At 42.3% G+C, this 27,519-nt stretch overlaps 1 protein-coding gene across 1 annotated transcript; it reads left to right on the top strand.

Annotated features, from left to right (window-relative positions):
* Positions 1 to 1,181: 1,181 nt before the first annotated feature.
* IFT52 (intraflagellar transport 52) lies at positions 1,182 to 27,517 on the top strand. Its single transcript, XM_019748786.2, has 14 exons — positions 1,182 to 1,600; positions 3,849 to 3,973; positions 4,628 to 4,715; positions 6,603 to 6,732; positions 6,983 to 7,058; positions 8,156 to 8,227; positions 11,143 to 11,269; positions 14,291 to 14,377; positions 15,599 to 15,667; positions 19,191 to 19,345; positions 22,960 to 23,047; positions 24,032 to 24,140; positions 25,892 to 26,037; positions 27,243 to 27,517. Exons 1-14 carry the CDS (start codon positions 1,580 to 1,582, stop codon positions 27,288 to 27,290), a joined length of 1,341 nt encoding a protein of 446 aa, XP_019604345.1. The 5' UTR covers positions 1,182 to 1,579; the 3' UTR covers positions 27,291 to 27,517.
* Positions 27,518 to 27,519: the final 2 nt, after the last annotated feature.

The raw sequence follows: 27,519 nt of genomic DNA, 5'->3' as shown, positions 1-27,519 counted from the left end.
GAGTTTTATGTACATTATCTACAATCCTCACAATAAGCCAGCACTTAGAAATTATTAACCTTACTTTACAGATAAGAAACATGTGCTCAGAGCGATTAAGCAATTTGCCCAGGGTCACCCAGCTGGTATAAGGCACAGCCAGGAATCGAACTTAGTGGCAGCTGATTCTAAGACCCTTGTTCTTTCTACAACCTTCAACAGTGGGAGAAGTGCTCTGCGCAGGTATTCTTTTGGTCTTCTGGCAAACATAGACTGCACATCAGGCAGAAGGATCCCAAGACCTGTGCCAACATTTAAGTGGCACTGGTTACTCTGTTTACAGTGGAAATACATTCCTTCCATTTTTATCCCTAACTGAAGATTGTATTCACCCAATTTTGTACACAATACAGTGTCCCCAGGAAGAGAATTCTCAATTACCCTCCTCCACGTTTTAACTTTGCAATGACAAGAGTTGTTAAAAGGCAACAAGTTTTTTTTGTGTGTGTGTGTTTGTTTTAGGATTCCCAAACTCCTACCACTCTGTACATGTTGAAGAGTGTAACAAACATAAGTGCAAATCGAAGCTGTCTTAAGTCTCTGCTCTCACCGGGTTGAGCCAGCGTGGCGGTGGCATTGCACAAAAGTCCACATGTTCTCAGGGCCTGGAGAGAAGGAGGCCCGTTTGTGATTACCTTTCTCTGGTTTCTCACTTTCACAGCGATGGCGCTTTCGCATAAGCCGTTCCTTCTGCCCGGAACGCTCTTCCCAGCTTTGCCTTAACGAATACCACTCTTTTATCACATCTACGCTCATCGGGTGCGCCTTTCTGTTCAGCTCCGGCCCCTCACAGCTCCCTTAATACAGTTTATATTTTTACTTTTTTGTAGGATCTGGGTAGGACTAACGGGGTGTTAGTCCTGGCGGGGTGCCCGGGCGCGCCTAGAGGGCGAGTTCACCGCCTGGCACTCTGGGCTAATCAGAGAGAAAGAACCATCTCGCGTTACCCTTCTCAGCACTAAACCTGTCCACCCTCCTCCCAGAAGTCTTCTCCGGCCTCCCAGGGAGCCGAAATCCTTCCGCATCGCCCAGCAGACCTCTAATGAGGCGTTCGGGGTAGTCCAACCCCATCCCGGGGGCTCAGCAGCAAAGCTCCGCCCCCCGCCAGCCCTGCCTTTCTACGCCTGCGCCCTTGGGATCGAGACGGGGGCGTTCCGCATCCTCCGCCGGAAGACTTCACTATTCTCCCTTGGGGTTCAGCGAAGTTTGGACCTTTGGAACCTACTATTTTTATCAGGCTTTAATAAGACTTGATACTAAAGGGAAAAATGAAATCGGTTTATCTTTGGCCACGTTAATCCACGTTCTGTTTGGCTTTACCCCTCACCCAAAATAATGGTACAGTCCCATATGAGCCCCGCCCCCTACCACCACCGCCCCGACGCTCGAGGTGAAGTGTCGTCTTCCGTTCCGTCGTTGTCCTGTTGCTCCGGAGATAGATCCACGCCCCGGTCCACGCCTTCCCAGCGCGCTGAGCCTCCGCCGTTGCTAAGTGGCCTTGGATACCTGGCGGGGGGATGCTGAGCGGAGTCAGGTGAAGATGGTGTTCACTGGGCCTCAGGTAAGAAGAGCTCCGACTGTGATGGGCCAGCCGGGGCGTTGGGGCGGCCTGGGAGCTGGCGAACACTTCGCCGGACTTTCCGCGGGGCCTCTGGGACAGTCTTATAGAAAATTGAGGTCTTCTGGGGTAAAGTAAACTAGAGGCGCGGATATAAGCCTGAATCCTTGCACTGGTTGAGTTTCCATCGTCTCCGTCTACGCGGAATTTCAGTCGTCCTGCTGAGTATGGAAAAGCATTGGACAAGGACCCGTAAGATCTTAGTCTCATCCCCTTTTCCTAGAATCCTGCTTTTCAGAATCTGCTCCACAGCAAAAATAATTAATGGCAAAAGTAGAAATATGTAAATTCCAGTAGTATTTATGATAGCAAAAAATTGAAAAGGTGCCCATGAAGGCAGTGGTTCAGTTCATTATGTAATAAGATTGTGCAACCACTGGCCTAATCATGAAGACTTCTTTCAGAAAACTTGAGAAAGCAGAATACAATATTGTGTATACACACTGAAAATGAACATGTGCATGGATGGAATGGAACATGAAAAGGTAGCTGCGGTAGGATGGGGGCATTTTTTTAACCTGACAAAAGTTAAACTGGAAGAATAAATATGTGAGACTAGCAAGGAAAATTATTTAAAAATTTAGAGTAATAAGGGGAATTAGCTCTCCAGTACCACCAGATATTATAACATTATAAGGCTACAATAATTAAAATAGTATGGAACTGAGCAGCAACTTACAGGCAGATAGAATATATAAAATTTGGAATAAGATCCAAATATTTGTAGGGATTTGTTACATAGGCAAGGTGGTATTTTATTTACTTATTGCACTGAATATATATTTATATATGTATATACATATACATATATACACACACACATATATTTTTTCAAGGTGGTGTTTTAAAATCAGCATTGAAAAGTTGGATTGACATCAGGCAGCTCTCTAGTAATTAAAAAAAATAACAAAATTCATTTAAACACCAAAATAAATTCCAAAAGGACCAAAATTTAAATCTTAAAAAAATGACATCATAAAAGTACTGCAAGAAAGCATTGTTTGTTGGATGTATTAATAATAATCTTTGCATGGCAAGAACTCTTCTATGTATGTCATGCAATCCAGAAGCCAGAAAGGAAAAGATTAATACTTTTAACTCTATAAAATTTAAAACCTTCTGTATGGCCTGCAAAATTCCACCAAACAAAACCAAACCAAAGAAGTTCCCATAAGTTAAGTCTAAAGACAAATCTGTGGAAGTATTTGTTTAATGATCAGTTAGAAAAATATTAAACCCAATAGAAAAATGAGCAGAGTACATGAACAAGAAAATCAGAAGAAATACTAGCGACCAATATAAACAGTGAAAGATGGTCATCTCACTAATTTCAAAGTGAGAATTAAAACAATAATGAGGTGTTTTTTTTTGCCTATCTTATTAGGAAAGATGAAAAATATTGGTTTTATGATTATATGGGAACAACTGTAATAGTATTAATGGAAGTAAAAATTAGTACAATTTTTTGGAGGGCAATTTGGGAATAATTTACTTTGCCATTCAGCAGGTAGGAATTATACAAATATGGAAAGAGCACAAAAACATCGTGTTCAAGGAGAATTGATGATTGTAGTATTGTTTTACTGGCGAAAATTTTGGGGGAAGAAACCCAAAATAGATGTCAATCTGTATGTAACTGGTTAAGTAAATTAGGGTACGTCAATAAAATGGAATACTATGCAGCAATTTTAAAAAATGTGGTAGAGCCATATGTACTGATATGGAAAGATGTGCAAGATACAAGGTTAGGTGAAAAAAGTGTGTTGTAAAATACCGCATATGACAAGATCCTACTTTGTAAATAAAACTATAAGTTGAGTGTATATAAAAAGAATCTAGAAGACTATACCCCACAGTTAACAGTAGTTAGCAGTGTTGGAAACAGTAGTTAGCAGGTTGGAAACATGGTCTCCCACAGAGATAGGGTGATGGCAGGGCAGGGCCATGGGAGTAGGTTGGTGGAAAGGCCAGGGCAACCAGGGGGTCAAAGTCAGGGTTCGCCTTAGGTTTCTGCAGCTATAATTATGCATTTCACTCTCAACCTTTGAGAATTGTAGGGATTCCCTAGCTAAGTTGCAGCTGCATACCCTTTCTCAGTAAATTAGAGGAAGTAGACTAGTCCTTTTGGGGTCTTTCTTTGGGAATATTGTTTATTGTTTCCCTTTTCCTAATCCTTTCTTTTTTTCCATAGGAAACCATGGAGAAAGAGCTGCGGAACACCATTCTTTTCAATGCATACAAAAAGGAAGTATTTACCACCAACAATGGCTATAAATCCATGCAGAAGAGACTTCGGAGCAATTGGAAGATTCAGAGGTGACCTCATGTATTGTTTTCTCTTCTAAGTAATAGTAATAACCTGCTGAGAAAACTGAAAGTCTTTATTTTCTTATGTACAGATTGTTCAGGTGGGAGGAGCTCAATTTAAAGATCATTCAGAAGTAAATCAATTATTATTAAAGCACCTCTTTTGAAAATTGGCAGTTAGCATATTATTAAGTTGTCCCCCAAATCACAAATAAAAAAATTACTCTAATTATACATAGGCAGTTTTTCAAGAGGTCACAGACTTTCTCCATATTTTAATTTGGGTCAGTTGTTCAGTTGAGAGAAAGGAAAAATGAGAATATTTCTTGGTTTGTATGAGTGTATGTAGTTTTTCTTAATGGGTAAGGATATAATCATACAAGTTAATGGTAGAGCTGATTGAATTAGTAGTTGGAAGACTTCTTTATACTGTAGCATAGTTTAATTTGGCTTATAGGAAGTATTTGAGAAGAGGCCAATGATTCTGGGGCAAACCTGCAGAGGGGATTCTCACTTTGGGAGAGAGGCTGGACTGGGTACCTCAAAATCCCTTCATCTCTGGGCCTCTATGGCCTCTCATTGCATACAGTCTAGAGGCTAAACTAGCTCATAAATTGGTTTAAATGATGGATCTAACCCTTGCTTTTAAAATCGTATTTGTAGCTTAAAAGATGAAATCACATCTGAGAAGTTAATTGGGGTGAAACTGTGGATTTCAGCTGGGCCAAGGGAAAAATTTACTGCAGCGGAGGTAAGAAATATCCATCAAGAAGAAATATGAGGAGATGGTTAGGAGCATGGGCTCTGAAATCCTGGATTTAAGTCACTTCGTCTCTCTCTTCATCACTGAGTTGTTGTGATGATTCAATGAGATAGTGCATGTAAAATGCCAGACACATACTGCAGGCTAATTAAATACTAGCTGTGCTTCTTTGCCACGTTTTTGCTTTGAAATAAGAAAATTCCATTGAAAATTAAGCTGTTTTGTATTTCATGGAACAGACACAGAATAATAAATGTAAAACCAGGAACACAAATAACAAGTGTTGGCAAGAATGTGGAGAAATTAAAACCCTTGTGCACTGTTGGCGAAAACATAAAATGGTGCAGTCACTATGGAAAATGGTATGGTGGTTCCTCAAAATTAAAAATAGAATCGTTATCTGATCCAGCAATCCCACTTCTGGATATATATCCAAAAGAATTGAAAGCAGGATCTCGAAGAAATATTTGTGCACCTGTGTTTCTAGCAGCATTACTCGCAATAGCCAAAGGCGGAAGCAACCCAAGTGTCCACCAACATGGGTAAACAAAATGTGGTGTAATACATACAATAAATTATATTATTCAGCCTTAAAAAGGAAGGCAATTCTGATACATGTTACAAGGTGCGTGATGACCGAGGATATTATGCTCAGTGAAATAAGCTAGTCACAAAAAGACAAATACTGTATGATTCCATTTATATGATGTGCTTAGAGTAGTCCAATTAATAGAGAAAAAATTAGAATGGTAGTTGCCAGGGGCTGGAGGGAAGAGGGAAATGCCAAGTGTTGTTTAAAGGATATAGCTTTAGTTTTGCAAGATGAAAAGAGTTTTGTAGATTGGTTTCACAACTATATGAATATATTTAACACTGCTGAACTGTACACTTAAAAATGGTTAAGATGGTAAATTTTATATTATGTGTATTTTATGACAATTAGAAAAACAAAAAACCCATAACACAGCAAGAGCCTTTCCCACAGAGAGTTGGAAGTGCCTTGGTGCTCAGGGAGGGTTGTGGGGAGTAGGGAGGCCGAGGCAGGGTGGGCCAGTGTGGTCCTTAGACTGAAGCCTTAGTCCAAGGTCTCCTGCTCTTACTTTGGGTGGGGCCATGAGGAGGAGGTCCACAGGGGAGCATTTCTATTGCCTTTTTTTTCTCAGCCTGATTGCAAGGCCACCTCATCTGGGAAGAGCATGGAGAGAGATGTAACTGTTTGATCAGGTTGAAAGAAGGAGTAGGCCTTACCATTGGGAAGGTGGAGGTGACCAGCTACCCTACCCAATGAGACCCTGGGAGATGTTTACACAGCAGGCAGTGGACTTCAAAGGAATCCTTTATTACTTGCTGGGCTTTGGCCTAAAACTCTAATATAGTTTCTCCCCACCTCCCTTCTCTACCTGGGGAAGACAGAGAGGTGACCGGGTCTTTGCCAAAGAGCAAGCAGCCTCAGGCAAATGAGAGCATCCAGAGAGGGTCGGAGACCAGTGCTTGGGGACACTCGGCAATGCCTGGAGACGTGTGGTTGTCAGGAGAGGGTAGGTGCAATTGGCATCTAGTAAGTGGACACCAGGGATGTTGTTGAATGGAGGAGACCTGTGAGCTTCCATTAGCCAATAGTTTTCCACTTTGGGTTTGCTGTCCAGATAGTTGACTTGGAAAGTGTCAATTCAGTTGGATTATTTTGGAGCTTTATGTTTTAACACAACCTTGGAAATCCCACGTAGTAAATTTTATATTATCTTACACACATGTATATTTAAGTGCCTTACAGATTTTAAGTGTTTATTTTTCAGCCAGCTAAGATCTTATTCATAGTGTTTTGGACACAAGTCTTTTGGGTGTATTTATAGATTTTTGTGTGTGTGTGTGTAGTTGGAAGTCCTGAAGAAATTCCTTGATGGCGGTGGAGATATCCTTGTGATGCTAGGAGAGGGTGGGGAATCCAGATTTGACACCAATATTAACTTTCTCCTAGAAGAATATGGAATCATGGTTAATAATGGTAAGTAGTGGTATTATTTTAATATGGGCCTGATAGTACAATGGGAAAAGCCCTGGGATGTGAGGGCCCAGGGTCCAGCATTCTGGCCTCACCAGAGTCTGCACCTTCTGGGCCTAGGCTTCTTCCACTTGTAAAAGGAGAGGAATTGGGACAGAGTTCCAGGGTTCCTTTCAGGTCAAGGTTTTATGCGTCCACAATATCAGACCTATTTCTTATCTAAAATGCACCTTCCTCTCTTTTCCCCTTAAAGATGCTGTGGTTAGAAATGTGTATTATAAGTATTTCCATCCTAAAGAAGCTCTAGTTTCCAATGGAGTCTTGAATAGGTAAGCATGTTGAACGCAGAAATGTCTTTACAAATGATTCTCCTCTTTCCTACATGAATCTTCCCTCCGCTCTTCTCACATAGCCTTTTCACTGGCCCTTCTTCCTTTGTCCTTTCCTTTCCTTTTTGTTTTATTTTATTATGTTATCATTTTAGTTTATTATATCCTCATCCATCAAATTATATTCCTCTCATCCTTTGACACCTTACCCCCCACCCTCACCATTTTGTCAGAATACATTCCGCTTCAAGCAACAGAAAACCCTACTCAAATGGGATTAAACAATAAAGAGATGTTATTGATTCATGTAATTGAAAAGCCTAGAAATAGGACAGGCTTTGGATCTGGATTGACTGAAAATTCATGATGTCATCAGCGTTCCAATGCTATTTCTCTGTAATTCTCTTGGCTCTGCTCTTCCGTGTGTGGGCTGAATAGTTTTGACTGTTCCCAGATTCACATCCCCACGCCGCACCGTCTGGGGCAAGACCGTGCCTTGGTCCCAGCAAGAGGCGTCCTGAGATTTGCTCTGTTTGAGCTGGCCGAGGCCACTTGCCCACCTCAAACTGGTCACTGTGGCAGAGGGCAGAGAATGTCTTGATGTCATAGCAAGGTCATATTCTTCACTCCTGGAGCCTGGGATAAAGTCAATTTTTTTGTTTTTGTTTTCTGATCCTCTGGATCCTAGAGGCTTTGGGTAAGTGGGAAATGAGTGTAGAAGGGGAACAACACCGTCAGGTGACCTCTGAGCTTTTCCCTCTATTCAAAGGATTCATTCCACGCTTGAACTTGCTACATGCCAGGCACTTCGCTGGGTCTGACGATACACAGTCTAGAGTACAAGACTAGAATGTGGGTCTAGTATGTGGACCCTTCCGTCAGGACTCAGGCAAGAGGGACTGATCCTTATATTTTAATGTTAACTTGACAAACTTCCCAAAAGAGGTGTGGGGGTGTGGGTGTACCTTTATTTAATTTTTAAGCATTGTATCTTGAACGGGTCTGCAAAGTCCTTGCTTCTAGTTCATACTATTAATGAATGGAGTGTGAAATTCCTACACTTTTTTGTTTACTAGATTTTAATTTTTTTCTTCAAGGGAAATTAGCCGAGCTGCAGGGAAGGCCGTGCCTGGAATCATTGATGAGGAGAGCAGTGGAAACAATGCTCAGTGAGTGTGTTTTCTGAGGCCACCTGAAAAGGATGGCTTTGTCAGTTTGAAGAGTTTTGTTTTTCAAAATGAAGAGTTTTTGATTACAGAAGCAATTCTCACCCCAAAACCAATTAGAACAGTTCAAAAGGAAGAAAATAGAAGCCCTCCATTGTAAATCTATGCCAAAGTTAACAGTATGGTGTTTAGGTTTCTAGATTTTTTTTTTCATATATAAAAATGAAACCTTATCCTTTTAATGACTGCATAAAATTAGATGCGTCTTGATTTATCTAACCTGTCTTCTATTATTAGAACATTTAGGTAGTTGATGATGTTTCGCTTTAGTAATACCACGTAACATTTATCAAGCACTTACTATGTGACAGGCATGTATTACCTCATTTAATCCTCAGCAATCCTATAAGGTTATAAACAGGATAACGGAGAGGTTAATTACCCAAGCCCACTTGACAAATGTCAAAACTTAGTTTCAAACCTTGGCAGTCTGCTCCATATTGTTACTATAAACAGTTTGATATTTGTTGTAAATAACAAAGCAAAAAGTAAACATCTTTGTATGTACAATTTTTGTACACTGTAGTTTAGATTCTTAGCATTGGAATTTCAGGGTCAAAGTCTTCCAATTGATGCTTTGTCAAATGTGATACATTGCCAGATCGCCCTCCTGGCTGTTTGTAGCCCTTTCCATCCCTCTGAACACACCCCTTTTTCTTCTCTTGTCAGCATGGAGTATTCTGGTGAAAATGACATCTCTTTATTTTAACTTGCATTTCTTATTATTAGTGAGTGGGATGGCCTTTAAAGTCTGTTGGCTGATTGTATTTCTTCTGTGAATTTCCTGTTCACTGCTTTTTGCCCATTTTTCTATTGATGGTATGTCTTTTCTTACTTATAAGACCTCTAGGCGTTGCAAATATTTTTCCTCATTTACCTTTTTACTTTGGGGTATTTTGCTCCATAGAAGTTGAATGTCTTTATGTAGTTAAAACATATTACAAAGCTATGGTGATTAAAGTAATGTGGTACTAATGCATAAATAGTGAAAAATGAGACAACTTGGAATCAGACCCAAAATATATATGGAGGTGGGGGTTATTAGTGTATAGTAAAACTGACCTTTCAAATTACTGAGGAATGGGTAGCATCATTTTGGCTAACCATTTGGAAAGACATTTCCATTTTCACACCACACCCCAAAATATATTTCAGATGGATTAAAATTCTAAATATTAAAAATGAAACCATGGAAGCACTAAAAGAAAACAGATGAGTATTTTACAATCTCAGAGTAGGGAAGAGCTTTCTTACTATGAAACCAAGGAAAGTCATACTGGGGAAAAATGTATAGCAACATATATCATAGAGTTAACACTTTGACCTAAGTCTTGAGTCAACCTAAGTCTTGAGCTTTGTATTAGCTCATCCAGTTGTAGATAAAAGAACTGTGGACTTGGAGTTAAGAGGAGGAGTTAGAAGTTCCCGATTTCATGTCCTACTTGCAGGGCGACCCAGGGTAAAGTGAGTCACTCTTAGCTTCTGTTTCCATGTCTGTGTAATGGGGACAATAGTAATCTTACAAAGTTGTTGACACACTCCAATGAGGTGATACTTGTGGAGGTGCCTTGTGAGTGAGGTGTAAGGCCCAGGACCTTTCCTGCTGTTGGCGTTATTACCTTGTCAGTAATTGCAGTGAAGGGCAAGTGGCTGGTCATTTGTTTCCTGGGTCCTCGGGAAGCAGCACAGCTTCCTGGTAACCTTTGAGATTCTCCTCGCCAGTCCTGCTTTGTGCTTGGAAATATCTTGGCCTGTTGGAGTCTCAGATGCTCATGTCCCTTTTTCCTTCTCTTCCTCTGCTGTAGCCACACAGGTTTTGTTTCCATTCCTTAAATATGCTAAGCTTGTTCTCAACTTAGGGTCTTTACATATCTGTGCCCTTTTCCAGGAAGGCTCTTTCCCAAACTTTTAGCCCCACTAATCTTACGCATTCAGATGTGGTTTGTAACAGGAGTAGATGAGACTTTACTGAAGGGATAGGGAAAACTAACACTGGAAGGAAATAATTTTAACTTAAGCTATAAAGAATTTTCTCATGGCCCAAAGGAAAAGGGAAATTAAAATGTTTATAAGCGACTCCTCAGGCCCACCCCCCAAGTTCTAACTTTATGCTCTGGTTTTAAGATTCCTGTTTCCCTTCATTCGGAGAGCATGTCCTTCAAACAACTACCTTTGCAAAGCTCCGTCTTTCTTTCAGTGAAACCCTAACTCCTCCTGCATGGGTTGGCCTCACCCAGGATCTGCGCCCTTTCCTTGCCTGCCTCTACCCCACCCCCTTCCCAGGAGCACTTTGCCCAAGTTAGACTGATTTGCTCAAGATACTCTAAGTCTTCATTAGGACAGTGGAGAGTAGAGGAGGGACCCCAAGGCAGGTCTGTGTACAAGTGTCCGATGTCAGGTCGATACATGCCTCTGTTCATGTAAGCACTCAACTAGTAAATGCCCTTCGGATGACAGACACTCATTCTTAGTGGCAGCACCAGTCAAATCAATGAGGAAGAGGCAAATGTTCACCTCGAAGCCATTCTTATACACAGCAGGCTCACGTGCAGCTCTAGTTCAGTTCTTCCATGAGGCGTCCTCTTCCTCCCCATCCATAGGGGCTCCTGTAGTTCTCCCAGTTATCATTACTTACACGTATTATTGGAAATTGTTAATTTATGTTCCTGTTTCTTAAAATGCTTATTAAACTTGGAGTTAGAGTTACACCAAATTTTCAGTGAATAAATCAAAGCTTAGAGGAATTCTGTGTTTGATGATGGATGAACTGCTTAAGAACCACTGAGATTATCTTTAAAAAATTTTTATTCATTAAAAAAAATTTTTTTTAATTTGAATGTTTCTTTACTTTCTTACAGGGCTCTTACCTTTGTCTATCCTTTTGGTGCCACGTTGAGTGTCATGAAACCAGCAGTGGCTGTTCTGTCCACAGGCTCTGTCTGTTTCCCGCTTAACAGACCCATTCTGGCTTTCTATCACTCGAAGGTACAGCCTTTCTTAGACATGTTATTTATTATTATTTTTTTCTTTTTCAATTATAATTGACATTCAGTATTATTTTATTAGTTTTTGGTGTACTGCACAGTGGTTAGACATTTATGTAATTTATGAAGTGATTCCCCCAATAAATCTGGTATCCACCTGACACCATACACAGTTATTACAGTGTTATTTTTATTGAAATAGTAAAAACTACTTTACCATTTCCAGTGGAATTTCATGTATTTTCTCATTGGTCTTCAAAGCAGTTCTGCGAAGTAGGATTTTAATTATCTACATTTTACTGATGGGGATAATCGATGGAGTCAGGGCCTAACCCTGGCTCTTATCATTCTAAATCCAAGCTTTTCCACTATAGCATGAAGCTACCTGGATCATAACTCTTAAAATAGCTTTGTATCCCGTCTGACTACAGGCTCACCCTCAGTGAAAGGGACTCTGTTCAGGGAAAGGTCAAGTTAACAGACTCACCAAATTGCACAGAACTGTGCAGCTGTTATTTTAGATGATCCCAGGGCAACAGATCAGAAGAGGGCTTTGTCCAGTTCTCATCCTGGAAACCCCACAAAATATGGGACCAGGTGGTCCCATTGAACACAGCCCTCCTCATCATGACCCAGCTTTTCCACTGCCTTTTCAGTTCAGGTTTTGCTGAATTTACCTTAATCTGCCCATCAAGATGGAGAACCCACCAGCTGACCTCTTAGTTTTTCTCCAGAGACCTAGATGTCTCTAATTCCTCACACACTATTTTTTCTTTGTGGGACCGAGGTATTACCTTTCCCTCCCATATTTAAAAGCTCTGACGTCGTGTTATTATGAAGTAAATAAATGTCTATGCTATGTTTGGAAGATGATATTTAGACAAAATTCATATAGCTATTATGATAGTTATTCCCAAACAGCTGGAAATCTTGTTTTAAAATTAAAGTATTATTAAATGATTCAAGATTTGGTTTACATGAAGTGTCAGTTTATAAGCACACAAGTAATGAGACGGGGACCTCTGGTAGTTGAACATTAGAACTATAATTATTTGATGTTTTAACTGCACACAGAGATTTTACCTGGCTTAATCAGTGGATTTTTATGGAGCATCTGTTGGGTACAGAATTCTGTGTTAAGTGTCATGATCCTTCTAGAACTCAGGAGTTTATCATCTGCCCATCACCTGCCATTTAAGGCCCATTGTGTCCTCCTCACAGGCCCTCAGTCCTGCCTTATAAACATTGTCTTTCACAGAGGTTGTTGCCTGTCACTCCGAAGCTTGAGAGATGAACCAATAGAGTGAGGGCCATTGTCCATCCTTTTGGAAACCATGAGCAGGCACTGGCAAGCGCTGGGGTGGCGGGGGCGGGGGGCGGATTCTGCCTCCTCGGAGGCCATTCACTGAGCCTATCATGAACCTTTCTAGGTCTTTGGTTTACTGGGATAGACGTGTTAATATTGAAGGGCCAAATCGATCCTTGAGTGAACATACTCTTACTTAATTGGAACAAATTATAGACAAATGCAGGAAAAGAAAGCCAAAGACAATGGTAGAATCTCTGTCAGGACAGAATAAAAGGATTAAAGGAAGATCTGTAATCTATTTGAAATAAATGAGGTAAGGAAAAGAAGATAAAGAACAGAAACAATAAGCCTAACTGTCGTAGTCGTGAGAAAGCAAAGTCCTTTACTCTCTCTTCCCTTCCTGTATTTATTTACATGTGTGGATTCAGATCACAGCCGAATTCATTCAGTCACTTGCCCTTTCTGTAGAATTCCACCCAATTCACTTCCTGTTCTCAGTAACATCTATTTTCAGTAGTGATGGTATAGTAATAGTATTACTTTTCCTATGAAGCATTTGCTTTTAGTGTAGTATAAGTCAAAGAAAGTTTATTTGCAAATTTTGTTTTATTTATGGAATTCGTGTTTGCATCTCTTGACATCTCTGGCTTAGGTGTACTTCTGTCCTAATGCCACCATAACTGTGCCTGTTCCTTGTGTGTGACGCTGCTAGAAAAACTGCTTTCATTTTGTATTTTTAATATTGTACTGTCTTTTTCATTATATAATAAAAGTAATATGTGCTCCTTATAGAAAAATTGAAAAATGCAGAGAGGAAAACAAGAATGCTTCGCACTGTGCTACTCTGAGGCAGCCCAGGCTGATGTTTTGATCATTTTCTCCCACTTTTGCTTGTGCTTCATTTTTGTTTATTTGCCTTACAAGCTTTCAACTAGGATAGCTGTAAAATTTATAGTGTACTTTTCCCCCTACATGTTACTGAAAACTCGTTGTAATATATAATTTAATAGTTGGAGGAGGTTGCATTATTCGTCACCATTTTTTTTGTAGTTGAACATTTGGACTTATTTCTAATTTTTTGTGATTATGACTATCAAACAGTACATAGAATTTTTTTATATTTCAGACTGCTTTTTTGCACTTGTTGAGAGTTTCAGCAACAATGTGTGAAAGAACTTATTTCACTGAAACCTGACCAACACTGTTTGTAGTCATTTTTTTCATATTTAATAATCTAATAGGCAAAAATACTTTGTTTTGATTTGTTTAAAATTACTAATATTAAATTTGTTTTATTAACCACTTATTTCTTTTATGAATTTATCATGCTCGTGGCTTAGTTTCCTGTTTGGGTCTTAGTTAAATACTTGTAAATGTCTTTAACTCTTTGTGGATTATCTTTGGATTTATCTTTTTTTTCCCTTTAAGGTCATGATCTTCATTCATAAGATAACTAACCATGGGACAATGCTATAGAACCAATTCATAAGGCTTTTTGTTACAGTCAAATAGAATATAGAAGTGTCTACAATGAGAAGCAGATTGGAATGTGGTTATTATAGTTGATACTTCTAGATTGTTAAAATCCTGATGAGAATTGACACATTCGTATATAAGACAGTTGCTCACGTGATTGTGATCAGTGTTTGGGGACTAGGATGCATGCAGTGTGTTTTAGGATCTGAGCCTCTGACCCTGCTTTGTCATCGACAGAACCAAGGTGGGAAGCTGGCAGTGCTTGGCTCATGTCACATGTTCAGTGACCAATATTTGGATAAAGAAGAAAACAGCAAAATCATGGTAAGCTTTCCTATTTCGTGCTATTAATGTATAATGTGTCAGTACGATTTTCATATCATTTAAAAAAATACTGCCAAGTTCATCTATTCATTTAAAACCAGCTGTTCAGAGCCCATTATGAGCCAGTCACTAAGAATATAAAGTTGGCTCAGGCATAGTCTGTACTTTGAGACTATATGGCACAATGAGGGAGCGCATGAGAGACAGAGAAGTAAATTGAGAAGGATGTGACGAGCATTTCTAAGCATGCAAGCTTGGGGTGGAAGCCGACCGTGGGGAAGTAGGGAAGAGCAAGCCCAGCCATGGCCTTGTGTGTAAAGCCCAGGAGCTTGAACTTTCTGCGAAAGCCACGGGGATCTCTTGTACGGTGCTCAGCACCCCTGGGCATAATCAGATCTGTGTTTTAGAAAGACCCCTCTGTCAGGCATATGGAAGGTGGGAAGGAGGAGGAGCCTGGAGCCAGTTAGGATTAGGAGGCTGGGGGAGTCAACCAGGCAAGAAGGAACAAGGGCCTGAAGGAAGGTAGTGAAGGTGTGAAAGAGGGGAGGGGCTGGTGGGCAAGAGTGGTAGTTAGACGCGGTTATGGTAGTCCTGGTCACTGATTGATGTGGGGAATGAGGTACAGGCATTGCAATTGCTAGTCAGAATAGTGTGAAGGCAACTTGTCTTGTGAAGGATGATAGACCGTGCGAAGCTATACATCAGTGCCATTCCAGTGAGTCACTTGCTGAGGAAGAAGTTCCCACTGAGCTTTCTCATTTAATGAAATAAAGTCCTTCAGCCTTGGAGACCTAGAAGCCTTCAAGGCTCTATGTGTTGGGAGATTGATTAAGTTCTTGTTTCTGTGGAATCCACATGAAGTTCCAGTGTCACTAGACATACTCTGGAGGGATCTAGATGTATTCTACTTTTTAAGTTCTGTCATCAGCACATTGAACGGGATTGTGTTGGGACTGGGAACGTTTTAATAAATGCTGGCTTGTGATTAGAGGTTAGAGTGCCCTAAGATAATACATTTCTGATAATAAAAGTGGCAGGATTGTGAGGAAAGCTGAAGTTTTCATATGATTTCATAAAGAGAAGGGTGATTACCCTTATCCAAATCACTGGTTTTGTCTTTTTTCCTTTATCACTTTTTCTTGATTGATTTAATTCTCTATTCCTTCCTTCAGCTTTCTCACATAACCAAGTGTCTGATCCGGTTTATTTTTTTAAATCCAGGATGTTGTTGTCCAGTGGCTCACAACAGAAGACATCCACCTAAACCAGATTGATGCTGAGGACCCAGAGGTAGGAGGTTGTGAGTCGTTAAAAAACTTTTAAATGAAGAACGGGTCCAGCTTCCCTCAGCATCACTTCTAATAGTTGCAAAGGAATGTGTATCTCTTACTTCACTTTATCTGTAAGACAGAGATGGACAGAAGTGATGCTTTTTGGGGAGATGAAGGCCACGCTGTAAAAAATAATAAATCAATAAATTATATAATTATTCGTAGAATTAATTGGGGTGGGACTCTATCTATCTATCATCTATCTATCATCTATCTATCTATCTATCATAACTAGAATTTAAAATATGTTCCCTGACCCAAACTTTCACAGTCAGTATCTATGGAGAAATACTTCTTTCAGAAATATGAAGGATATAAAAATAATTTTTCATGAAGAAACAAGATCATCGGAATATAAGTTTTAAACTGTAATTTTGTTGCCTTTGGGAATAACGACCCTAAAGGCATTGGATAATATTTATCAGACTAGGGAAGGTCAGGAAGCCAGTGCCGGATTAGGAACCAAGACCTTGCGCTCTAGTCCTGCTCCACTGCTTGCCCTTGGACCTTGAGGAGGTTATTTCTGAACTTTGTTCATCCTGACCTTTTCTCTAGGGGGCACTACTGCCTGTGTTCTCTGCCTTACAGGTTGAGTGTGAGGCCTAAATGCATAGATGTAAATTTACTTATTAAACTAAAAGGTGTAAAAAGTACTATATGTCTATAAGACTTTAAAAAAACTTTTTGTAGTTATTATATATCGGGCACTGTGTATCTTATACTTCCACAGAAATCATCTCATTTAAGCCTCATAGCAGCCCTGGGAGGTAGATGGTCTTATTCCCATTTTATAGATGAGAAAATGGAGATTCTGCAAGATTGCAGTATGTCCAGATATCAAGCAAGTGCAGAGCCAGGACCCAAACCCAGGCCTTCTGAGTCAAGTGTACTCATTCTGCAATCGCTTCTCTGTTTCTTAACCCCTGAAATGTCAGGAAAATGATTTCCTGGCTAGGGACAGCAGGGGGTGCGTGAGAAGGCAGTGAGAACTGGTGGCCTCCTGCCTGCTTCCTCCCTTAGCTGAGGACATGGCCTCCAGGGGCTGACTTGAGTTCGGAAACAGGAGAGCCCCATGTCTAAAGTACTCCTGTATATGGAAGCATTAAGTATATAGCTCTTTTGCTTAAATTCCTCCTGAAAAGTGATGTGAACCCCCAAAATAAAAGAACTGGGTACAGCCAGGAATTCGCTTTTCAGATCTCACAGGACCCAGCCCTGAGTGGACGGATCTTTGGCAGCTGCCACTCCTAGTCAGTGTCGTGGATCGAGGGAAGCAGCAGTAAGGCACGCTGCATCTCCTCCTGTTCTGTGTGGCTACCTTGCTGTTGCTAAGTTTCTGTCAGTCTTGTTTTCTAACTGAGGAAACTGAAGTAAGTAAATTCTTCAGGGTCCCCGCCAAGCCACTTTAACTCCCACTCAGGCTGATTCCGGAGCCTGTGCCTTTTCTCTGTTGTTCACTGTCCACCACGTGCGACACTGGACTGGTGCAGAGGGAAGCAGCAGTAGAAAGGCAGAGGGATATAGGGTTGTGAAAGCCTTGCTCTAAAACCGGGCAATTTCACGTGTCTTCCAGATGTGAGACCTGGTGAAAAATGTCCTTTGTATTGTAAGGCTTTGGAAAGTAAAAGGCTGGATCCAGTAGCATTGCAAAGTAAATTCTGAAAACCTGAACTTCCTCTGTTTTCAGATCAAATCTTGTTCTATCCGAACAGGTTTCAAACCCAGACAATACAGCGCAGTTTCAAATGGTACTTAAAGACAATGGTAGCTCAATAGTCAAAGGGATTTACGTAACAAGTTTTAACCTCAGAATCTGCTAGGAAGTTGTGAAAACCAGTGGTGGGGGGAGGACTTTTATGTTTCTGTCTGGCCACCTAAGGTCTTGATGGTTTTCTGAACTCGGAGTCTGTAGCAGGCCTCTGTGCAGAGATGAGAGTCAGCCTCTGGGCCGCTGGTGTTGCTGGGCCCATTGCTGATCTCTGTGCTGTGTTCTGGGTGTCCTGGCACAGCCCTAGCCCTTGTCGTCACTCTCACCTCAGCCCCCTGTCACCTCAGAGGGTCGAAGCCTCTAAAACAGCTCAATATTACAGGGAAGAGCAGTTACTTGTTTATCCTTCTTTCTTGTCTATGAAAGCATTTGAGGATTGAGGGAGTTTTTAGCCCTCGGGATATGGAAAAAAGCAAGCCGGTTTGTCTTGACTTCTTACTTCTGTAATTCTCAAGCATGTCTCCTCAAGTGCTGGCACTAGGGAATGTGGACCAGTATGTCGCAGGTGACTTCAGACAGATTTTTAAACTATGACCGAGTTAACCTTGTCAGAACTGAAAGCTAAGTGCAGTTCAAGGGGCAATTAGGAATAAAGTTCTTGTTGCCAGCATGCTTTTATTGAAATCCAAACACTTTTTTTTTTTTTGAATAGGGACTGCATTCACATAGCTTGGCATGCCCAGTGAACGTCTGCCTTCTCTTTCCCCAGCCACTTTGACCCCCTCCCCACTGACAGCAATCTTAGCAGTTTCTCGTACATTCTTCCAGAAGTACCTTATACATACGTAAGGAAATACGGATGTGTACCCTCTACTTCCCCCTTGTTTTACACAAATGCTACTATGTACAGTGTGTGTAGACACTGTCCAGCACCTTACTTTTTAAAATTACCAATATACCTTGGAGATGTTTCCATATTTATGCACAGAGAGCTTTTATGTGTTCCATTTTTTAAGTGTGTTTTTCACTGTTTGTACTGTAGCCAGTCTCCTACTGATGGACATTTAGGTTTTTCTGTTACCAACACACAGCATGTGTCATCATTAAGGGCTCTCAGCAGTGCTGGAGGCGTGTCCTTGGTTGGTGAGAAGGCTGGGATCTAGGGTCCAAGTTAGGGGTTGTCTGTGCTGGAGACACAGGGGTTCGTACATGTAACGGGAGAGAATGCAGAGTGTAGGGGCCAGGTGCTGGTAGGTGGGTAGATGTGGGAGCGGGGGAGCTTGTGGACTTTCTTTTGTGATTGCTTCTATTTTCTCACTGACTTAGAAAATAAGGTCATCAGCTAAAATCAAGAAAGGGAAAATCGTTTTACATGGTTGGTGTGACAAAAGGAAAGTATTGCCTAGGAGAAGGGGAACGTGGATGGACTGGGGGAATATAGTTGATTGCTGAGCACTCAAGATCAATGATCATGAAATTAAAAACAGACCAGTCTGCTTGGTGGTGTGTTTCTCCGGCTGTGTTCAGCTTGTGAATACCAGCACGAGTAAATGGAGGTTTGGATTTAGCCCGCATTGGGGTTTAGCCAAGTGACTTTTGTTCCTCTTTCCACATAAAGGGGCTTATTTAAGGTTTAGTTATCTGGGATGATGAATAGTGAAATCGTTTGGCAAGCGAGTGTAAATATTGCACATTTAGGCTTGAGACATTGGCGGCTTGACAAGTTAAATTCTTGTTCCTGCCTTGCTGAAAGGAACCCTCTTGTGGCTTTCAGATTTCCGACTACATGATGCTGCCCGACACGGCCACCCTGTCCGAGCGGCTTCGAGTGTGTCTCCAGGAGGGCGATGAGAACCCACGGGACTTTACCACCCTCTTCGATCTCTCTGTTCACCAGCTGGATACCACCTCCCTCCCCAAGGTCATCAAGTCAGTACCTGTGGCTCTTTGAGCTGCACTGTACTCCGTTCTGAGTGTTTGGTTTGAAAATGAGCCTGGGGACTGGAGTAAGGGTCACGGCCAATGTGGTATGCAAAATGTGCTCAAGTCTGTGACGAGGCCGACAGAGAGCTGGGGTATTGGGTTGGAGGCGCTGACGCACACAAAACTGCCAGCTGTTGTTAGCCCTTCCTGTAGGCCAGGCCTGTGTCAGGCTTTTAGGGTGACCAACTTGTTCCGGTTTGCCTGGGACTTTCCTGGTTTTAGCACAGAGTCCCCCGTCCCAGGCATCCCCTCAGTAAACCAAGGTAGTTAATCACCCTATAAGCACTCCACGTTGTCACTTCACTTAATACTTGCGGGAATCCTCTGAGTTACCTGCCTCATTGCCACCTGAGGCTTAAAGAGGGTAAGGTATCCTCACAGGGTGGTAGCAGGGATTCAAGCCAGGCCTGAATGACTGTTAAGCTAGGGCTCTACCTTGTTTTATTGCCCGCTTGTTGTTGTTCATCCCTAATACAGGGGCAGCGACTAACTTTTTTGAGTATTGTTGGCCTGGCATGGAATCTACATCTGAATAAACCAAAGGCTGAGGGTGCAGCTACAGATGATTGTCTAGCTTCCTACCCCTACACTTACGTTCAAGTTCAACAAATGCTTATAGAGCTCCTACCATACGAAGCACTATACCTACTAAAGTGTGTGGTTTTACGGAGGAGACAGAAGCCATGATACTAGGTTATTATATTAATGCTAAATGTGAAATATAAAACTGGAGGCCACGGGCATAATGATGAAAGTGAATTTGATTCTGACTGGGCCGAGCACGGAAAGCTTTATGAAAGAGGGGCCCTTTTAGCCAGGCATTGATTATTTCAGCAAACATTTTTTGGCGGCCTTGCGTCTGCTTGGCACTATGCTGGGTGCTGTGCTTTAAGGGGTGAGAAGGATGTCAGGACGCGGTGGATGTGTTGGAAGAGAGCGTCCTGCAGCAGTGTAACTTATGTGAGCAAAGCCCCGGACAGTCACACATGCAGGTGTGTCCACGCAAGGAACATTCCTCCTAAATGCCCTTTGGACTGCACTTAGCCTTGACTTCTAACAAGGCCAACTCGGTAATAGTTTAAAAATCGGTCCTCTGAAGTTACCTGCAACCTACTGTCCCACATTCCCTAGTGCCAGCACTTGAGGAGACATGCCCGAGCATTACAGAAGTAAGTCAAGACAAAGCGCCTGAGGCTCAGGGCAAGGGTCAGATTTGTAAATGGGGTACCAGGAAGGACCTCTCGAGAACGGACATGGTGGAATCTGTTTTCCAAAGCAACCCAAAACCATTTCTTGCAACAATTTGTACAATTCTTTGGGATAAAGGAAAAGTAGAAGGGAAGAAACCAGTTAGGAGACTGTTACAGCAGAGCAGGGGGGTTGAAAGGTAGAGCTAGTCAGAGAAGTCGCTGTGACTTCGAGAGGTGTTTGGGGAGAAAGAATCGCAAGACCTGGGCCACGGGAGGCTGTGATGGAAATGTTTGAGCGGCTGTGTTCTCCCTTAGGGATGTAGGTAACTGGTGGTGCTGAGAACTGGCACGAAGAATGCAGGACGAGGACAGAGAAATGAGTTCTTTTCCAGGCACTTTCCATCCCATGAAGCCAAGAGGGTTCCCTGTGAAGATGTGCAGGTGGAAATACTAGTGTAGACACGGAGGCATCTACATACGGCGGTGGGGGAAACCGCGACAAACTGGGGACACCCAGGCGCAGCATGAGGGTGGGAATGGGGCTCGAGTCAAGGCCTCACAGCTGCCGATGTTTGAGAGGCAGAAGAGGAGGGCCTGTGACAAGCTGGGGAAAAGCAGCCAGAGGGGCAGGACCGCGCTTGTGGACAGCAGCGTCCCTGGGAGCCCAGGGAGGAGGCAGTGCCACGGAAGTGGGGAGGCCGGAGTCGGGCCACGGGCTCCTCCACTGTAGTGCAGGGCTTTTCTCAGAATAATGAAGATACATCAGGCTGCCTCACTAGCCAGTTACAGTCACCCAGCTCCTGCCATTTCAGCCTGCTTCTCTCCTGATGTGGTTTAGACGGGCTACCGTGACCGCTGTGCAGTGTTGAATGAGGGCTTGATTAGAGCTGTCTGCTATTTCAGGGTCAGCAGAGTCAAATAGTGGATATTTCAGAGGCTTGGACGGCTGTTTTAATTATATTTGTCTTCATGCCATCGCAAAGGGCAGTAGTTCCTGGCTTACAGTTTCTATATGGTGCTCTGAGGTATTTTTATTTGCTAGTAATGTCTTTTGAACGCAGTTTCTCTTTTCTGAGTAAAAATTCAATTAGTCTTTAAATATTTCTGTCGTCTGTAGGGTGTAGCTCTGAAGTAACTTCATCTGTTGGTCAGCGTTGACTGCTGCCTGTGGGCTATGAGGTAGAGATAAGTGGTGTGGAGCCCCTGCCCGCAAAGTTCATGGTCCAGTGGGTTGGGGACTGAAACATGGGGTGGTGAAAATGCAGTGTCAGCGGTCGGGCCACAGCGTTCTGGACATACACAGCTCAGCCCCATTTCACAGATTTGTATTCAGCATTGGTATTTTTTCTTTCCTTTTCCCCATACAGATCAGCTTTCTGAATTAGGTTTTGCTAGGTTTTAAGAATAGTTTCTCCACCCATCCCCACCTTCATCAAGTACACGTTGACTACTAGAAGGACGACGATAGGGGCAGGTGGTGAGCTGAATGGGAAAAGGGAAGGCTTGATGGAATTGGTATTATTATTAACACAGGGCTTCAGCACAGTCAGCTCCATCTGGGGACAGAAAGCAGAAAATCACGGCTGGGATGGCTGAGGACAGGACCTGGCAGCAGGATTCTTTGTATGTGTGTTCAGTGGTGGGGTCTTGAGCTAGAACTGCCCCAATGACATTCTGCTTTCAGACAGATTGAGTCATGGGGCTTCTGTTTGGCAGGGATAGGCCAGGTCTCAGTTCTAATCTTGCCTTTGTCATTTCTTAACCGTGTGACCTCTTTCCTGATCCGTTTTTCTTCATAATGCTCACTAACACCTGGCATCCTGGTTTTGTTTATTATGTGTCTCTCCTCCACAGGAATGTAAGTCCCACACAGGCCTGTCTTGGTCTCTTTTTTCACTGTTGCTCTACTGCTGGTGAATAAAATTTCCTGGTACGTAGTATATGCTCAGTAAATATTTGTTGACTGAATAATCAACAAATATGAAGTGTATACTGTACAGATCTATCTGTTCAACTGCCAGAAGCACAGTTCAGATTTGACTCCTGTCTCGATGGTGAAAATAAATAAGGAAACAGTGAGTTCCAAGAGTCACAGTGTTCATTGGGTAAAACTAAAAAGCCTATGTATAGAGCAGCCTGACATGAAACTGAAAGGACTTGCTTTCAGTTCTCAATAAAGTCATACTGTGTGATACCCTAGAGAAGATTCATGAAAGGATCATTACATTACATATAACAACACATTTTGTGTTTTCTCCAAAATGCTGAACCACCTGATTTGATGGAGAAGAGCCCAGTGTGACTGTGACCAGCCATATGTTCTCTGCAGTGTCTCATCTTGCTCCCTGCTTTCTTGTCTCATTAACACAGGGCTCATGAACAGCTAAATGTGAAATATGAACCTCTCCAGCTCATCCAACCTCAGTTTGAGACGCCGCTGCCAGCCCTTCAGCCAGCGGTGAGTAGGTGTGCCGCTGCAGAACCCCACTGTTTGCCCTTCCCTTGCCAGCTGGGCCCCTCCTGTGGATCCCTCCGATGCCATTTGTGCCACTCCTCATGGAGGCACATTTCTCTGGCTCTAAACGTGCACAGAGAGCAAACCTATTAGCATTCCACAAGGACTTCCATTTGGTGTAGTTCCCAGCTCAGAAATCAAGGGCGTGGACTTTTCTGACTGTGAAACATTTCCCAGCTCTTGGGGTTGGAGAATTTCTAGGTAAAAAGCTTTGTGCCGCAGCTTTCCAGGCAATAGGCACTCAGATTTAGAGCCAAGTTCTAACAGCCCAGTGGATTGTCATGTGTATGTAGGTGATTTTTCAACATTCCAGTCCAGCATTAACTCGTCTTCAAAATTATTTTATCCCACCACATTCTGGAATATTATGAGCCAGTTGGCTTCATCTTGGTAGCTTGAAACTGATGGAAGGATTTACATGACAGAAAACGACAAATGTTACACATCAGGCCTTTTGTTGTGTTATGTATTAAGAACTGGTAGTTAAACATACATCCATACCAGTGGTTCATACCTGTGAATTCCGGCTCTAAGTTCAGTGCTTTCTACACCGATCTACATCTGCTTACCCAATTTCTGTCCTTAAAGATCTCATGATTAAATGAGAAATAAGTTGTACAATCAAATGTTCACCACAGACAAGCCTAACATGCCCCAGGCTTTGTGCGTTGCACGAGTTAATGGGCACTGTGTGCCAGCTTGGTCAGTGTAGCGGTATAGTTAGAGCTGGTTCTGCTTGGTTGTTTACCATGGGCTGGACGTCTTCCTTGATGTGGTCTAATGGGTTAGGGCAGGAGGAGGTGATAGGTGTTTGCGGGGGTTCATCCCAGGGAAGGGCTGAGTTGGCCTCTCATTTCCCTTATGTCTCATCACAGTCATTTACAGCTTTGGATATACTCTTCCATGACAGACTTTATTTCCTTTTAGGTCTTCCCTCCCAGTTTCAGGGAATTGCCACCTCCTCCACTGGAGCTGTTTGACTTAGATGAGACGTTCTCTTCTGAGAAGGCACGGCTTGCTCAGATTACCAATAAGTGTAAGTGTGGCCACGTTTGCCTTTATGAGTTTTGTTTAATTATGAACTTCTGAGATATGCCATGAGAGAAAGCTTAGCATTTGTCTAGGGAGAACAAAAATATGAACAGGAGTATACAGTTACAATTTTTGTTTATTTCACATAAATGATGGTGATTATTTCTCTCGAGGCCAGTTAGCTCAGTGAGTTAGAACGTGGTACTATGGAGAAGCCAAAGTCTCAGCTGTAATCCCTGTAGGTCCTTAGTTCTGACCTTCTCAGTGACTTACCATAGGGTGAATTCTGACCCTGGCTGCCACATAGCAAATCTCAGTCATTGGTCATAGGAGCTGTTAAATAGGAAAATTCAGTCAGGGCCAAAAGAATTAGACTTCCAGTTGGAAGGAATAGAGTCAAGGGTGCCCACTTTGACATGTGGATGTGGAAACGAGTCCCCAGCCACACAGCTGCACAATGGGTGGTACTTCTAATTCGGGGCCCAGTGCTTTCCCTGCCGTGCACCGCCCCCAGCACAGCAACTGGGTCTGCATACACGTGCTCAGGGGCATAAAACTCCCCATTCATTATGAGGCAGTGACCCCACTGCTGGGAATCTAAGGAGATAAATGAAGGTACACAGATGATTACTGCATTACTTAAAAAATAAAATACAATTGGGCATAACCTTAGTGTTTGTGCACTAGCACGAGACTGGTAGTAAATTGTGAAACATTCGGTCGATGGAACAACATGTAGTCATTACTAAAGAGGTTTCCAAAGGCCAGCGAGTGACACTATAGAATTTAAGTGAGAATCCTAAATAAAGAAAGCAAGATAGGAAACTGCACGTCTAGCAGGATTCCAGCTGTGTGAACAATACCCGTATGTGTCCAGAGACCAGAAAGGAGTATGTAAAAATGAACATCGTTCAGTGTGAAACACCTTAATTGCATCTCTGTTCTGTGCCAGGCACTGTGGTAGGTGCTGGGCAATCAACAATTAGCAAGACATAGTGGTTAGTCCAGTAGGAATAATAGACCTGTGAAGGATCAGATGCTTTGACCCAGCATTTCCATTTCTAGCACTTGTCCTCCAGAAATCCTTGTGAAATGCAGAACTAAAAGATACAGCTACAGAGATATGAATTGTAGCACTCAAAGACTTGGCAACAGTTTAATGGTCCATCAGTAGGGGGATTGGTTAAAAAATATATGAAATAAAGTGAAGTATTATATATCTGTTAAAAGAAAGATGTGGTGCATAAGCGTTGACATGGGATGTTCATGTTACATCATTAAATGATGAAGGCAACTTACAGAACTATTATTGTTTAATCCCATTTTTTACACATATGTAAATATATAGGCATACGTGGCAGTAATTACCCTAGGTAATAATGGTGGGGATAGTGTAATAAATGCTATTTAAAATACCCATATGCCCTTTTCATAATGGTCCGTGCTGCATTCAGAGAATGGTAATTTTATTTCCTACTGGTTGCTATTCTTTGTAATGTAGGAATGCTGGACCTGGGACTAGGAGAGCCAGGGCCGGTCCAGCATTCTACTTAGGAGTGTCACACTAGTGCCCTAATTTATAAAAGCAGCACATCAGAAATCTCTACAGTTTGTCACTGTTTAAGTCCTGTGGTGACATTACCCTAGGAAGAGGTGCGTGAACTTGAGATGGAGGAACCTAACAGGGGATAACTAAACCGTAGGTCTGTACTTGGGGAAGTTAAGGGTTTATCTAACTGCCCCAACTGTGCTTAGGTACTGAAGAAGACCTGGAATTCTATGTCAGGAAGTGTGGTGACATTCTTGGAGTAACCAGTAAACTACCAAAGGACCAACAAGATGCCAAACATATTCTTGAGCACATCTTCTTCCAAGTGGTGGAATTCAAGAAATTGAACCAGGTACAGAGCCTAGAAGGCCCGCAGAAGTGGGAGCCCTTTGAGTGACAGTATCATCCGTACTGGGTTTCTTGTGTTTTAGGCCATACATTCATTCTGCAAGTGTTTATTAAGTATGTGCTATGTACTACGTGAACAAAACACCTTTCTCTGGACTGGGGACCAAGAACTTTAAAATTATACCTGGCCTTTGTTTTGTCGGTCCCTTGACAGGATTTCTAAAATTAAATGCCCAACTACTGTTCGTAAATGAGCATTCATACACTACTGATGGGAGAATAAATTGGTCCCACTTTTCTGGAGACATTTTTTATAATACCGTTCATAAGCCCTAAAAATGTATCCTTTGACCCAGCAATCTAATCCTCAGCATTTGTCTTAATAATATAACCCTGAATGTGTATAGATTCATGCACCCACTTGCTCAGTGCAACAGTTTTAATAGAACAAAATCTTCATCGGGAGGGAACTGGTTAAATACCTAAGGAGCATCCATAAGATCAAAAAATGTGTAAAGTGTGTTTAACGACTTGGGAAGACATTCACGATATAGTAAATAGGGTGGGAGGAAAGGGCTATAAAACAGTACAGAGAGTCCATTTTTCTTCGTATGATACAGTTAGGAATTTATATCCTGAGGGTCTGAGCCTCTGCTGGCAAGGGGCTGGCTCTGCTGAGTACTCATACTGTATGCCTCGTATGTGCCAGGCATAGTGCTAGATGTCGGGGCTTTAGCAGTGAGCAGGGTGAATGCAGTCCTTGCTGTCTCGGAGCTACATGGAGTGGGGGAGATGAGACTATACGGGCAATTACAGTGCTCTGGAATAAACAGTACCCGGAAGTGAGGTGTTCATATAGCTGCTCAGCACTGAAATGTGAGATGGGGGGCTCAGGTAGATTCCCAATAATGCTGCCCTGGGGGCAAGGCAGGGGCAAGCCCCCAAGGCCAAGGTAAGAAGTCTGGTGGGTCTTTGCATCAGCGCCTTCAATGGCATTTGCTCCCCACTAATCATGGTGGGTGATGGGCAGTGGTCAAAAGCCTATCCTGGTAGTGAAAATTTGACCCTGGGGCTCGATTTGGCCACCGATTACCTATGTGTCTCAATTAATGATCATTCAGAATCTCTATCAAAGTCCAAAACGCCAAAGAGGTCACATTTCAGGCTGTGTACTGAAATACTAAAATTCTGTCTTATTCCATCATCCAGGAACATGATGTTGATACAAGTGAAACTGCATTCCAGAGCCATTTCTGAGGACCGCGCCTCCGGAAGCATTTTCTGCCTCCTGGTTCTCTTTGTAAACTATTTTTCAGTTGTTGCTGAACTCCTTTATCAAAATACACTCTTTCTTCTATGAGCTGTGGAAGGTTTGTGTATCTTCCGTAGGTATAGCATTTCTAACTTAGAAGATCCTTATGTGAGATACGTTCCATTTTTTAAAATTAAATCGGATTGAATCTGTACTTTTATAATTTATGAAACA

The sequence above is a fragment of the Rhinolophus sinicus genome, linkage group LG13, assembly GCF_036562045.2.
Source record: "Rhinolophus sinicus isolate RSC01 linkage group LG13, ASM3656204v1, whole genome shotgun sequence".
Taxonomy (NCBI): domain Eukaryota; kingdom Metazoa; phylum Chordata; class Mammalia; order Chiroptera; family Rhinolophidae; genus Rhinolophus; species Rhinolophus sinicus.
The sequence above is the reverse complement of the archived record's forward strand: the minus strand, read 5'-3'. Positions and strand labels throughout refer to the sequence as shown.